Source organism: Chiroxiphia lanceolata, chromosome 5, assembly GCF_009829145.1.
Source record: "Chiroxiphia lanceolata isolate bChiLan1 chromosome 5, bChiLan1.pri, whole genome shotgun sequence".
NCBI classification, from domain to species: Eukaryota; Metazoa; Chordata; class Aves; order Passeriformes; family Pipridae; genus Chiroxiphia; species Chiroxiphia lanceolata.
The window spans coordinates 1833591-1849766 of NC_045641.1; the positions used below are offsets into that span (position 1 = coordinate 1833591).

At 48.1% G+C, this 16176-nt stretch overlaps 1 protein-coding gene across 1 annotated transcript in view; it reads right to left on the minus strand.

Annotated features, from left to right (window-relative positions):
- Positions 1 to 1586: 1586 nt before the first annotated feature.
- The window catches only part of EXOC4 (exocyst complex component 4), a 304003-nt gene continuing 289413 nt past the window's right edge, over positions 1587 to 16176 (minus strand). Inside the window, 1 exon segment of the mRNA XM_032687270.1 lies at positions 1587 to 2837. Coding sequence (XP_032543161.1) covers positions 2600 to 2837 — 238 coding nt within the window. The 3' untranslated portion in view covers positions 1587 to 2599.

Below are 16176 nucleotides of genomic sequence, written 5' to 3' on the forward strand. Positions count from 1 at the left end.
CCAGCCTGGCTCCAGAGCAGAGGGGCTCCAGCCCTGGGAGCAGCTCCGGGGCCTCCTCTGGACTCTCTCCAGCAGCTCCACATCCTGCTGCTGTTCCCAGAGCTGGAGGTAGAACCAGAGATGTTCTCTGTGGTCTTGTAGGAAGGTCCCACGCTGAGGATTGGGTTCCTTCAGGACAGAAGTAGGGACAGAAGCTCAGATCCAAGACAAAGGGGATTCTTGGGTCAGTGCAGAGTTTGCAACACCCTCATGTGGTTTGTTCCCTCTGGAAAACCATCCTCCACCGGGAATGTGTTCTAAATCCTCCATCTGTGTGACCGAGTTCCACAGGTTGGGATGGGGAAATAGTTCCCAGGGAACAAAGTGCCAAGGAAAGGAAAAGTAAATGCTGGCAGTGGTAGAAAGTTTCCCAAGGGTTGGTGCTCTCAGGACACTTGTGCTTCTGTTCCATCCATAAGAACTGATAAATCCAGGACAGCCAGAGCCTGCCAAATGTGCCCAAGACCATGAGGGACATGAGGGACATCCATGAGACCCAAAAAGGGTGGTGGCTGCTGTGTGGAGAGAACAGGATCACACAGACACCTGGAGGACACCATGTGCTCTCTGGGGGACTTTCCAAACACCTCCTCAGAACCTCTGGTGTGTCAGCACCACCTTCTTCTTCAAGAAGGCCCCCCAAGAGTGGCTCCAGATGGATGTTTAGGGGGGTGTGTGGACACTGGGAGCGGATCAGCAGTGGGGTGTCTGAGGAGTTGTTTACTATGAACAGGAACAGCTTGGCTCTGCCCACAGCAACAGCTTCAGGAACAGGAATGTTCCCAAAATGTTCCCTCCTACCCCCACTCCCTCTCCTGTTAGATTTGAAACAAACACCGACACACAGCCCAGACACTTTGAGAGGGAATTTTCCCCTCATAAAATAAATAAAACCCAGTCTGAATTAGGCCACAGCAGCTCAGTCTGAATTCAGGAATAAAACCCAGTCCGAATTTAGGAATAAAACCCAGTCTGAATTTAGGAATAAAACACAGTCTGAATTTAGGAATAAAACACAGCCTGAATTCAAGGATAAAACCCAGTCTGACATGAGGCCAAAGAAGCTCAGTCTGAATGCAGGAATAAAACCCAGTCTGAATTCAGGAATAAAACCCAGTCTGACATGAGGCCACAGCAGCAGCTCAGTCTGAATTCAGGAGTAAAACCCAGTCTGAATTTAGGAATAAAACCCAGTCTGAATTAGGCCACAGAAGCTCAATCTGAATTCAGGAATAAAACCCAGTCTGACATTAGGCCACAGCAGCAGCTCAGTCTGAATTCAGGAATAAAACCCAGTTTGAATTAGGCCACAGGAGCTCAGTCTGAACTCAGGAATAAAAAGTCTGACACGAGGCCACAGGAGCTCAGCCTGAATTCATGGATGTTGAGAAGCTTCTTGAGGACTGGACTGAATGATTCGGGTCATTTCCATGCTGATGGAACCTTGGAGAACATCGTGAATTCGGACCTGGAAAGGAACTTTTTAATCACCATGAACCCACAGTTGTTACAAAAAAAAAAAAAAACCCAGACAGAGCAGAAGAGCCTTTGAAGAGTCTTTAAACATCCTTTAATTTTGCAGTTTCAGGACACCCAAGTTACACAGCTCAGGGAGAACCTTTCTCAAGAAGTGAAACCCAGCTGGGTCAACAATTTATTTGCCAAATACAAGTGGAGTGTGACTTTATTTTTGAGGAATATGGTCAGGGCAGGGCAGGAATGGTGACCTGAGTGTCCCTCAGCCCACAGAGCTTGGATCTGCCCTCCTGCCCTTGCTGATCATCAGTGCTGAGCCACATCACCCCGTGTGTCCTTCCAGAACATCAAGTGACAATTACAAAATGCCTTTGGAGCTGGGCAGGCTCCAAAGATACACTGGGAACAAGAGAATTTAGCTTTGTTATTATCTTAGGTTGGCAATTCTCTCCTGCAGCCGCCGTTGCCCGGTGGCAGATGGCTCCAGGATAATGAAAAAGTACAAGTGGGAAACAAATGGTCCCGTGTTCCCTCCCACACTGAGAACTGGCTGAAGGATGTATCAGCTGAAGGAGTAAACAACGAGGTCTCTTTGCAGTGGGAACAGCAGAAAACTTCATGTGGAGCTTCTCCACTTTTCACATGGAGAAAACTCTCATGGAGAACTTGTGGCAGAGCTGAGCTGGCCCCAAAACAGGGCTCAAAACCATCAAGATCCCCACAGGACTGTGCTTGACTGTCATGGTGCTGCTTATTTAGTGTGGTCTGGACTTCTTGACCCGACCCAGCGTGAGATCTTCTGTTTGCCCACCCCACCAGAGACAGCAGCTCATTTTACCCCCCAAAGCAGAGCAGAGCAGAGCAAAGCCAACTATCCCACCCCAAACTCCACCAGGGTTCCTGGTCCTGCTGTGGGAGAACACATGAAGAAGCATGATGATGAATAAACATCAGACCCCCCCCAAAAAACAACCCCAACCCCAAATCCCAGGTGGCATTTCCCTCCCCACCAGCACACAAACAGAGGCCTGGACCTGCCACCTGCCAGTCCCGGCTCTCCTAAGGGTGTGAGGGGCAGGGTGGGTCACACTGTGGTGATCTTCTTGTCCTTGGTGGCCTGTTTGATGGCAGCCTGCTCACAGATGATCTCCTTGAGCCGCTGCAGCCTCATGTTCTGCGTGGTCTGGTCGCCCACGCCCGTCTGGCTGCGGTGCAGCAGGTTGAGGGCGTAGATGTATTCCAGCTCCGTGTACTTCACCCCCTGATCCACCACCAGGTTCAGCAGCTCGTCTGCCGTGTTGTAGAGCATCTCATAGTACTGCCTGCAAAGCAAGCAAAGGAGAAAACCGCCTCGGTAAATGCTCCAGACCTTTATTCCTGCGGAATCGCAGGATCACGGAATCGGTCGGGTTGGAAAAGCCCTCCGAGATCATCCAGTCCAACCCTGGCTCCAACCTCGCTGTGGTTCCCAGCCCGTGGCACTGATGCCACATCCAGTCTCATCCCAAACACCTCCAGGGATGGAGAATCCACCCCCTCCCTGGGCAGCCCATTCCAATGGCTGAGCACACTCCATGGAAAACATTCCTTCCTAAAAATGGCATCAACTCTTGCTTTTATTCAGCAGAGAAACATCAGGTGCTGCACAAAGAGAGCACAAACATCTTCCTGTGGAACACCATCACAGAATCCCAGGATGGTTTGGGTTGGAAGGCACCTTAAAGGATCAATCAGTTCCAACCCCAACACCTTCCACTCTCCCAGGTTGCTCCAACCTGGCCTTGGACACTCCCAGAGATCCAGGGGCAGCCACAGCTTCTCTGGGAATTCCATTCCAGACCTTCCCCACCCTCCCAGACAGCAATTCCCTCCCAATATCCCATCCATCCCTGCCCCCTGGCAGTGGGAAGCCATTCCCTGTGTCCTGTCCCTCCATCCCTTGTCCCCAGTCCCTCTCCAGCTCTCCTGGAGCCCCTTTAGGCCCTGCAAGGGGCTCTCAGTTCTCCCTGGAGCCTTCTCTTCTCCAGGGGAACATTCCCAGCTCTCCCAGCCCTCAGGAGCTGAACATCAGGAGATGCCAAGTGGGCACCTACAGGCACAGGGGGGGACAAACCTCCCAAGTTGGCTCCTCACACTCTTCCATCCTGAGCTAAAACACAAACTGTGGGGAACTGAGGGCTCCTCTCTTCCAGAAGTTACCAGCAGCTGAGATACCACTGGGATCCTCCATGGAGAAACCAGAATATAGATAAAGATGTGTAGAGATATATAGATATCATATCATGGTGTAGAACTGCCTCAGTGGGAGTGTTTCCTTTAGGAAAAAGAAAGGGAAAGCAGACAAACCACTGGAGAACAGCTGGGTAACACAGATCCCCAAATCCCCCTGGTTTAGCCTGATAAAAGAGGGGGTTTGTGCAGCTCCCGAGGAGAGGGGGGAGGTAAGGATGGGCCCCTGCACATCCCTGTGCCAGCTGCTCTTTGCAGAAGGGATTTAGGAGAGTCCTGCAGCCCTACAAATTCCTCAGGTTGGGAATGTCACCCTGTGCCAGCTGCTGATCTCAGTTCCTGTGTGCGTGACAGGGAACCCCAAAACATTCTGTGCCATCCCATCACACGGGACAGTCGATACCATCCTAGAAGGTTTGGGTTGGAAGGGACCTCATGGCTCATCCAGTTACAACCCTGACACCTTCCACTATCCCAGGTTGCTCCAACTCGGCCTTGGACACTTCCAGGGATGGAAATGGCAAGTCTTTTTCGCTCCAAAGCACAGGACTTCACCTTCCCAAGGTCACAGAGCACCTTAAAATAAAGAGAAAGGACTAAATCTGCTGTGTCTGAAGCACAAAGGGATCACTGGATGAGCTCAGCGACACAGGCCCATTTTTCCACCATGTCCTTCCACCTTCCTTCCTTCTCACCTCTCCCAAATCCCGTGTGTGTGACAGGGAACTCCAAAACACTCTGTGCCATCCCATCACACGGGACAGTCGATACCATCCCAGAAGGTTTGGGTTGGAAGGGACCTCACGGCTCATCCAGTTACAACCCTGACACCTTCCACTATCCCAGGTTGCTCCAACTCGGCCTTGGACACTTCCAGGGATGGAAATGGCAAGTCTTTTTCGCTCCAAAGCACAGGACTTCACCTTCCCAAGGTCACAGAGCACCTTAAAATAAAGAGAAAGGACTAAATCTGCTGTGTCTGAAGCACAAAGGGATCACTGGATGAGCTCAGCGACACAGGCCCATTTTTCCACCATGTCCTTCCACCTTCCTTCCTTCTCACCTCTCCCAAATCCCGTGTGTGTGACAGGGAACCCCAAAACACTCTGTGCCACCCCATCACACGGGACAGTCGATACAACCCCAGAAGGTTTGGGTTGGAAGGGACCTCACAGCTCATCCTGTTCCAACCCAAACACCTTCCACTATCCCAGGTTGCTCCAAGCTGGCCTTGGACACTTCCAGGGATGGGGATGGCAAGACTTTTTTGCTCCAAGTTGGCCTTGGACACTTCCAGGGATGGGGATGGCAAGTCTTTTTTGCTCCAAAGCACAGGACTTCACCTTCCCAAGGTCACAGAGCACCTTAAAATAAAGAGAAAGGACTAAATCTGCTGTGTCTGGAGCACAAAGGGATCACTGGACGAGCTCAGCGACAGAGGCCCGTCTTTCCCCCACATCCTTCCACCTTCCTTCCTTCTCACCTCTCCCAAATCTCAGCCAACCGAAGAATAATTCTGCCCCTAACAACCACAGGATTCACCTGCCACTCTTCCCGAGATCAGATTATTTTTTAATTAAAAACTTCCTCTAAAAAATAAAACGAGACAGCAGGAGAGAGAGAGCGAAAGGTGCTGCATTTTTAATTGGGTACAATTAAAAACCTGCTGCCTTGGCTTGGCACTGCCTGGGGCCAAACCCTATTTGCATGAGTAATTATTCACTCCATTACCAAGTCTGCTCGACTTTGCCTCCCTTGTCTTTGAAAGTATTAATAAATATTGATCAGGCCCACTCCTGTTTGCCTTCGCCCGAGCAGCTCCGATGGACTCGTTTTTTGATGTTATCAAATAATGAAATATGAAAGAAAGGGGGTGGGATGAGCCTCCTGCTCTGTGATTTTTTTTAATTTAGGCTCCTTTGATTAGCAAGGGGAGGTTGTGGGAAGCAAGGATGGGATGGGGGGCAACAAATGGACGCCGGGTGAGGGGGATCTGCTCAGCGAAATCCTTTGGCTTTTTTTTTTAAAGGTGAGCTTTTAAAACCAGGGAGGAGAATTAATATTCATCGAGAGCTCCTTCCATCATCTGACAAACAGGTTAATAAATGATAATATGGGATTAGCACACCTAACCAAAGAGGAAATTTGGCTTCCCAAGCTTTCTTTTGGCTTTAACCTGGGCACGTGGAAGCTGATTTACCCTACACAGATCACCAACCTGGGCAGTAAGAGCTTCCAGGGCTCAAAAATGGGATATTTGGGGTGAGAAGAGATTAAAGCTGAATTTACAAATGTATTCACCTGAGTATGAAATGTCTGAGGTTGGACAGGGCTTGGAGCAAGCTGGGATAGTGGAAGGTGTCCCTGCCTATGGCAGGGGTGGGAATGGATAAGCTTTAAGATCTTTTCCAACCCAAACCATTCCAAGGACTCTAAGAAGTCAGAAATGCAGCTGATGGGAACAAAGTGACCTGGGAACTCACCAGGGAAACCTTTCTGTTTGCGTGTTTATTCACTCATTTATAATTTTATTTATATTTTGCCAAAAAGCATCGATGGGACTTGTTGAGTCGATCTGATAGGAGAGGTTTTATACCCCAAACCTGGGGCAGATCCTTCTGGAGCATCTCTCCTGATTTCCTACGGAAATAAAGTGCTGTTTCACAAGGGCAAGGAAGCATTAATCTGGCTCCAAAACCTTTAGCTCTTCAGGATCTTAAATCCCTGGTCAAACCCTCCACTTAAGCTCAGCTTTAGCGTCAATGGCCTTATTTTGGGGGAGTTAAAATATCCAAAATATCCAAAGTCATTAATATGCTGCTCATACAGGATGGCCAACTAGTTTTGATGGCTTGGATGACCAAGATTTGTTATTTTTTAATAATAAAATCCATCCTTCACGTGATTAACTCATGTCCCAACCTTGACATCTGTGATCTCTTCCACTGACAGTGGGATTGGGTTCAAAGGTGCCTTGAGTTTTTTGGGCATTTTTTGCAGGACAAACCCAAGAGCAAATAATACTTAAACCTAAAGCTCAAAATGCATTTTTTCCTCCTGGAATTGGCCCAGGAAGATCCACCCTGGCACGAAGAACAGCTCTGTGCTAAGAGCACACAGGGAAGGGTGAATATCCCTGGTGGAAATGCTTCCCAGGGGCAGGAAAAAAACATCCCACACCAAAGCTGAAAAAAAAGCCAATTAAGCCACAAACCAGTTTGTTTTTTAAACAGCACTTTTAAAAGAAAATATCAATTTGTCAACAAAGAAGCCATTTTGGAAGGGGGCGTTTTGAGCACATATATATATAAATATATATATATATTAAAAATGGTACCTTGAACTCCATACTTGGAGAAAGAGAACAAAAATTAAGAAGCTTTCTCACTTAGGAAAAAAAATAACCTCTCAGGAATGGCAATCAGCTCCTCTGAGGGCTATTAATACCCTCCTCCATTTAAATGTTAATGTTCACCTGTAACCCAAGGCCTCCTGCATCCAAAAAAAACCTTTTTCAAAAGGTGGCCAGGTGAATTCGAAATGAAATTCTGATTTTTCCCTGGGAGTGACTTGATCTCTTCTTCAGAGAAGGACCTTCAGGTGAGAGGAATAAAGGATCTCACTTTAATTATTCCTTCGTTAGGGAGCCGGGGGCTGCTCTGAGCAGTGGAGACAGAAAGAGAAGCACAAGGCAAGAACTCAGAGCTGGGTGTGATTTACCCAGAGGGAACAAAAAAAAAAAAGGGTATATATACATTTTGTGCCTTATCTCCCTCTCTTTTGGGGAATTTGGGAGGCACTTTGACAGCCCCCAGAAGTGCTGCTCTAATAGGAAAGTCAAAAAGGTTAAGTAGGAAGCACACTAAAAATCTGGATAAAAACTAAATGAGGGGAGGTTTTAAGACAGGATTTAAGGAATGTTTTATGATGAGGGTGGTGAAAGACTGGCATGGGTTGCCCAGAGAAGCTGTGGCTGCCCCTGGATCCCTGGGAGTGTCCAAGGCCAGGTTGGAGCAACCTGGGATAGTGGAAGGTGGTGGGGTTGGAACTGGATGGGCTTTAAGGTCCCTTTTGACCCAAACCATGCTGTGATGCCGTGAAAACCCACCAGACAGCACAGGAAAGCAAATGAAGATGAAAATAACCCCAAATCTGTGGTTATAAAGTCGCTCAGTTCTGATATTTGCAGATCCTGGTGGAACTAGGACATTTAAATACGAGGGGGGATGTGAGTGAGGGCAAAAAGGGCAAATGCAGCAAGAAATTACTTCAGTCAAATATCTTCAGTTGAGTAATGCAGAAAAAAAATGTATTTTCAGGCCTGGCTTGACCAAGGAGAGAATCCCTGAAGAATTATCTTCCCCAAGGAGACAATTTCTGCCTGTGTGGAGACATCTGAGGTGGGAAAGGGAGAGAGATGAGGACGGAGATGACGGTTCCAGGGGCAGGAGGGATGAGCTCCAGCACCTGGGGTTTGGCAATACGAGCTCTGAAAACACCAAGCAAAGGAAAAATCCATGGAAAGCAGCAGTTCCTGGAATTCCTCAGGAAGGCTGAAGAGATGTTTGCATACATTTCAAGGAGCAGCATTTTAAAGCTGGTTGTTCCATCTTCTGAGCTTCTGATAACGAAACAGAAAATTGGGATGGGAGGCGTCTGCTACATCACATCATGGAATGGATTCATATCATGGAATGGTTTGGGGTGGAAGGGACCTTAAAGATCATCCACCACTGCTCATCCTGTAGCTGCAGTTACAACCTTAAAATAAGGGAATTCCATCACCCTCAGGACTCCATTTCACAGGGGAATGTGGATCCTGATGGAAATTTCTTAAGATTCCTTCCCTGATTTTTAATTAACCCGGAGCAGTTCTGGGGACAACAACAGGGAATGATCCTTCTCTGCCTCCGGAAGAACCCAAAGTGCTCCAAGGAGAATTCCCAGAGGTGGTTTTGCTGTTCTAAGTCAACCTCAGCTCCTCTTGGACACCAAGCCAAGACACCTCTCACTGCCTGGGGTGAGGAACCCCCACATGTCTCCGTTGGCTGTGGAAGGAACCCAAAATTGGGCCAAAAATGTTTGTGCCACTGTGATCAACACGTTCTCTAGAAGCACCTCACCCACAGCCCCTCAGGAGATGTGCCACCACCACACAGGGCACAATTTGGGGGCAGAGAGCCCAGAAGGCTCTGCAGGAAAAGCGTGTCCAGAATGTCGAAAAAACACTTCAAAGCCTAAAAGGTTCAAACATCCAAGATGTGAAATGGGTTGGGAAAGAAAACAAAGCACGAGGGGGAGAAATAAAAGTGAATTTATAATATAATGGTGCTTCAAGCTGCAAATCACAGCCCTGAACAGGTAATCAAGGCTGGTGTGGAAGGATAATATTGGCTTTTTTTTTTCCTTTAAAAGAATTAAAAATTAATATTAAAAATATTAAACTATTTTTTCGAGGCAGAAAACGGTATCAGAGATGGGAAACCCTCACACCTTGATCAGCACTGTACTCACTGCAGTGCATGAGCAACAAAAATCAGTGTATTTATTCAAAAGCCATAAGACCAACCTTCTAATTAAAGGCAGCCACATTATAAAATCTAATTACTTTCCCCTTTCAAGTTGAAACCACAGAGACAGTGCAGGAAACACCACACACAAATCAGCTCACCTGAGTGGTGCTTCCTACATAAATTAAGCAATTTTGGATAAAAACCCCCAGACAACATTTTTGGGGTGCAATGGCAGCTCTGTGGGACTGAAGCACTTGGTCTTCTCTCGCTACAAACCCTTTTTGTGAGACACAGATGATAAATCACCTCTGAAACGTGGAGATAATTAGCAAAGAGAAAGGTAGAGTACGTGAAGAACATCAACACTCTTCCCAAAGGTCTCTCCTTTTCCCTCTCCTCCTTTTTATCCTGATATTTCCAAGCTCTACCTTTAATATTTCCTTCTTATTCCCTTTCTCCCTTCCTCCTGTGGTTTGTCGCTCGTGCCTTGGGCAACGTGGCCCTGCTGGGAAATGAGCTCGAGCTGTGCCAGGGGAGGGTCAGGTTGGACATCAGGAGGAATTTTCTCATGGAAAGGGTGGTCAGGCCTTGGCAGGGGCTGCCCAGGGTGGAGTCCCCATCCCTGGAGGTGTCCAAGGAAGGCCTGACCTCAGTGCTCTGGGCTGGGGGACAAGGTGGGCATTGGGCACAGGGTGGGCTTGAGGATCTTTGAGGTCTTTTCCAACCTCAGTGATTCTGGGATTCTTGGATTCTATGATTCTCTGAACCATGGAGAGTGGAAAGTGGTCTTTGTACTTTGAGGGTTTCACCTCAAACTACTTATTTTCCAACCTGCAACATTCTCACAACTTGATTTTCCCAAATCCCTTTTGCCACCTTCCTAAGGGGACAACAGGACAGGACAAGAGGACAGGCCTCAAGCTGTGCCAGGGGAGGTTCAGGTTGGACATGAGGAGGAATTTCCTCATGGAAAGGGTTGTTAAACATTGGCAGGGGCTGCCCAGGGAGGTTTGGAGTCCCCACCCCTGGAGGTGTCCAAGGAATGACCGTCTGTGGCACTTGGTGCTGATCAGTCACAGGTTGGACTTGACGATCTTGGAGGTCTTTTCCAACCTCCATAATTCATAATAACTCACAACTATGGAATTATTCATAACTCATAATCTGTATTTCATAATCCATAATTTATAATGATGGAATTACGATCCCATAACTCCGGGAATGGGGATGCCTGGGGATCTCTGAGTATCACCATGAGGGGAAAACACACACACACAGAGCACTTAAACCCCACCCCTGAACAACTCCAAGCCCTCTGTGATCCACAGGAATTACACAGCTCTTCAAAGGGAGGATAAATCCATTAAACCCCATTAAATAATTAAAAAAAAAAATACAAAACAAAACAATGTCTGAGACAACTCCTTGTAGCTCCAAACTGGCTGATCTAGGATGAGAGATGGAAATCCTCCCTCTCCAAATGGAACTTTACAGGGTATTAAACAAGCACCCTCAGCACTTATCTAAATCTTTAATTAGTTCTATAATATACTGATGATATCGAGGCTAATTAAATTTATACAGATAAAGAGCAAAGAAATTCTAGCCAAGTGAGCTGGAAAGTACATATTAAACAGTAAATTTAATGGCTAGAGCAGATAAATGCAATTTTATATGTAAAAAAAAATTAAATTCAATTTACATGTTGTATTAAAATTGATTTTGAGTGTGCAAATGATTGGGGGGGGGGAATCTTTTTAATAGATCAGTAAAAGTGCTAATCTGACCTGTTTAAATATCAACTATTAATGCCAGCATTTGCAAATAAGCCACACACATTTGCATTTTACTGCACGTGGTAAAAAAAGAAAAAAAAAAAATTCCCTATGCCATCTGCCAGTTCATAAAGAATATTAAGGGGTTTTTCCCTTTGCCTCGTGCATAAATGAGAGGAAATGTGGAAATGAATGCAGCCTGGAAGCAGGGGGAGTCAGCAGTTCCACGGAAAGGGCTGCAAATTGCTCCCGTCGGCAAAAAAAATCCCACAATTTTAGCTCCCCTCTGGGAACAACAGTTCCTGTGGCAAAAGCCTGGCTTTGTTTAGGATCGAGTGGCTCGGAACTGGGTGTAAAACCAGGGAGATGCTCAGTGGGGAGAGCCTGTGGAGCTCTAATAAGAGCAGGAATGTTTGGGAGCTGCTGGCGGGCGGAGGACACGTGGATGGGACCTGCTGAGTACAGCAGAGGACAGGCTGTGACACGGGGAGGTGGAGGGACTTCCAGGGGGTCCAACAATCGGTGTCTGCCTGGAGTAAGTATGGTTGGGTCTAACAAATCAAGGTTTGCCTGGAGTAAGTATGGTTGGGTCTAACAATCAGTGTCTGCCTGGAGTAACTATGGTTGGATCTAACAAATCAGTGTCTGTCTGGAGTAAATATGGTTGGGTTCAACAAGTCAGTGTCTACCTCTAGTAGGTTGTGGTTGGGTCCAACAAGTCAGTGTCCGCCTGTAGTAAGTAAGGTCTGGTACATGAAGTCAGTGTGTGCCTGTAGTAGGCTGTGCTCAGGTCCAGTAGTAGGCTGTGGTAAGGTCCAACAAGTCACTGTGTGCCTGTAGTAATTATGATCCAGAATATCAAGTCCATGTCTGCCTGTAGTAGGTCGTGGTTGGGTCCAACAATTCAGTGTCTGCCTGGAGTAAGTATGGTTGAGTCTAACCATCAATGTCTGGCTGTAGTAAGTATGGCTGGGTCCAACAAATCAATGTCTGCCTGTAGTAAGTAAGGTTGGGTCTAACAAATCAAGATCTGCCTGGAGTAAGTATGGTTGGGTCTAACAAATCAAAGTCTGGCTGGAGTAACTATGGTTGGGTCTAACAAATCAAGGTCTGCTGTAGTAAGTAAGGTCTAGTACATGAAGTCAGTGTGTGCCTGTAGTAGTTGTGCTCAGGTCCAGTAGTAGGCTGTGGTAAGGTTCATCAAGTCACTGTGTGCCTGTAGTAATTATGATCCAGAATATCAAGTCCATGTCTCCCTGTAGTAGGTTGTGGTTGGGTCCAACAAATCAATGTCTGCCTGGAGTAAGGATGGTTGGGTCTATCCATCAATGTCTGGCTGTAGTAAGTATGGTTGGGTTCAGCAAGTCAGTGTCTACCTGTAGTAGACTATGGTGGGGTCCAAGAAGTCAGTGTTTGCTTGTAGTAACTATGGTCTGGTACATCAAGTCAGCGTCTGCCTGTAGTAGGTTGTGATCAGGTCCAAGAAGTCAGTGTGTGCCTGTAGTAAGTATGGTCTGACATATCAAGTCCATGTCTGCCTGTAGTAGGTCACGGTTGGGTCCAACAACTCAATGTTTGCCTGTAGTAGACTGTGGTTGGGTCCAACAAGTCAGTGTTTGCCTGTAGTAATTATGGACTAGAATATCAAGTCCATATCTGCCTCTAGTAAGTATGGTTGGGTCCAACAATCAATGTCTGGCTGTAGTAACTATGGGTGGGTCTAACAAATCAGTGTCTGCCTGGAGTAAGGATGGTTGGGTCTAACAAATCAGTGTGCCAGAGAAAACTGCTGGCTGAGGAAGAGTGTGGCAGCAGGAGCAGGGCAGGGCTTGTGCCCCTGGGCTGGGCGCTGGGGAGGCCACCCCTGGAGTGCTGTGTCCAGCTCTGGGCCCTGAGCTCAGCAAGGCCCTGGAGGGGCTGGAGCAGGGGCAGAGAAGAGCAGCGAGGCTGGGGAAGGGACTGGAGCACAAGTGCTGGGAGGAGAGGCTGAGGGAGCTGGGGGGGCTCAGCCTGGAGAGGAGGAGGCTCAGGGGAGACCTCCTCACTCTCTGCAACTCCCTGACAGGAGGAGGGAGCCGGGGGGGTCGGGCTCTGCTCCAGGGAACCAGCAGAAGGACAAGAGGGCACGGCCTCAAACTGTGCCAGGGCAGGGGCAGGTTGGACATCAGGAAGGAATGTTTTCCATGGAGAGTGCTCAGCTGCCCAGGGAGGGGGTGGAGTCACCGTCCCTGGAGGTGTTTAAGGACAGACTGGATGTGGCATCAGTGCCATGGGCTGGGAACCACGGCGGGGTTGGAGCGAGGGTTGGACTGGATGATCTCGGAGGGCTTTTCCAACCTGGCTCATTCTGGGATTCTGTGATTCTATGACAACGTGGAATCTGTATCTGAGCTACAACTCCCATGTGCACTTAGGCCAACTCCAGCTTTCCATGTTAATGTGCCTGTGAGATGTCACCTGGATTTTACGCCTTTCCCACATCATTTCATCTCAAATCTGCAACACAAATCGTCAAATACAAGGGGAGCTTTACAGCCTTCAGGAAAATCCGAGGGGGAGTTTACACACTGCCGACCATCTCCTGAATATTCCGATGGATTGACATCATATGTGTGCATTCCGTGCCGTGCTCCAGGTGTGATTATTTTAATATCTCCCTAAAAATCGAGGAGTTCGGGCTTCACCTGAGCCACGGATTTCTCTTGGCTCCAAGCTGAGGTTTATCACGGGACACATTTAATTGCTCCATCGGAGCCGGCGTGTTGATACCCGACATCTGACGCGCGAAAGTTCGGGGACGCCAATCGGGCCCCGCGCAGATGCCGCCCTGCAGAACGTTCCCAGACAGCCTCCATCTGTCAGAGATGGAAAGGCTCGCTCCCCATCAATAATTCACCTCCTTCCCTCCGCGTTTCCGGCGCTCCAGTCGGAATTTTTAATGTCAGGCACCGCCCTGGACGGACAGGCGACGCCTCATCTGCATTCCCGGCTTTCGTGCCCCTTTGGCAGCTGAGGAATCATCATCTCTCCCTCTGAGGATTTGGGTTTTTACTGCAAAAATCACAGCTCTCCTTTAGGGACAGCTCGTCTCCTTCCAGGCTGGAGGTCAGTGGATAATTATGACAGTCGTATTTTGGTATCCAAATTCCAACTCAGGCAGACCAAAAGCTTTCAGATGGACCCAAAAAGAGCTTGTGGGGAACTATTGGGGTGGTTGAATCCCCCAAAATAGGATGTTGCTGCATCCACTGGGGGGGTTGAATACCGAAGTAGGATGTTACTGCATCTAATGGGGTGGCTGAATCCCCAAAGAGGATGTTACTGCATTTAATGGGGTGGCTCAATCCCCAAAATAGGATGTTGCTGCATCCACTGGGGTGGCTGAATCCCCACAATAGGATGTTACTGCATTGAATGGGGTGGCTGAACACCCAAAATAGGATGTTACTGCATCTTCTGGGATGGCTGAATCCCCAAAATACCCAAAATAGGTTGCTGTTGCATCTAATGGGGTGGCTGAATCCCCAAAATAGGATGTTACTGCATCGAATGGGGTGGCTGAATCCCCAAAATCCCCCAAAATAGGATGTTACTGCATCTAATGGGGTGGCTGAACACCCAAAATAAGATGTTACTGAATGAAATGGGGTGGATAACACCCCAAAATAGGATGTTACTGCATCTAATGGGGTGGCTGAACACCCAAAACAGGATGTTACTGCACCTAATGGGGTGGCTGAACACCCAAAATAGGATGTTACTGCATCTTCTGGGATGGCTGAATCCCCAAAATACCCAAAATAGGTTGTTGCTGCATCTAATGGGGTGGCTGAACACCTAAAATAGGATGTTACTGCACCTAATGGGGTGGCTGAATTCCCAAAATAGGATATTGCTGCATCTAATGGGGTGGCTGAATCCCCAAAATAGGATGTTACTGCATTGAATGGGGTGGCTGAATCCCCAAAATAGGATGTTACTGCATTGAATGGGGTGGCTGAATACACAGGGAGGCAGGGATAGGACAAGGGGGAGTGTTTTAAACTCAAAGAGGGGAGATTTAGGTTTGATGTTCAGAGGAATTTAGATGTTGTGAGGGTGGGCACGAGTTGCCCACAGAAGCTGTGGCTGCCTCTGGATCACTGGAAGTGTCCAAGGCCAGGTTGGAGCAACCTGGGAGAGTGGAAGGTGTTGGGGTTGGAACTGGATGACCTGGAAGACACTGATAAGAACACGTGGCTTGGCCAAAGGACTCACTACCAGCTTTGAGTTGGCCAAAAAACTCCCAAAACCAAACCAAAAGTCAAGGAATTAAGGATTTTGGTGATTAAAGAGTAATTAACTGCAGAGGGAAATGGAGGAATGTGTCTCAACCTGCCTAAGCACAAGTGCCCAGTGCAACCACTTCACCCCCGTGGTCACCACCAACCCATGTCCCCAAGTGCCACATCCACACCCTGAACACTTCCAGGGGTGGTGACTCCACCCCTGCCCTGGGCAGCCTGTTACAACCCCTTCCATGAAAAAGATTCCTAATATCCAGTCTAAATCCCCCCTGAGTGACTTAAAGGAGCTGGATCCCTGTCCCTGCTGTGGTTCCTGGGCTATCCCTGAATCCCTGCTCTGCTCTGAAGTTCTGTCATGGATTGACCCCGTTGATCCTCTCACTTCTGCCCTCTGCTCATTTTCCCTCTTCCCTTCCCACCAGGAATTGGCCCCTGGGCCATTGCTCTCCCCTTGGAAGCCCCTCTCCCACGAGTGGCTGTGTCCTCACCTGTCCCCAAGTGAGGGGACACCCCTATTCCACTCGCTCCCAGCCTGCTCCAAGGGAAACATTCCCGAATCCGGGATGCTGTTGCTTCAGCAGATTGAAATGCTCTGCTCTGGGCTCAATCTAATTATCAGAGAATCACAGAATCAAATTAAGAGAGAGAGAGAGAAACAGAGAGAGAGAGAAAATATGGGAGTGCAGAGCAGAGAGAAGTGATGAGCAGTGACTCCAACACGTCTCACAGCCCTGGGATCCGTTATTCCGGAGCGGAGAAGGGGCTATGGAGCATCTGCAGCTTTGCAGTTTCTAATGAGATCTGACTGACAGGGCAAACCAATCTGCTGCTGAGGGACTCAAATGTGTCTTCTCTGTC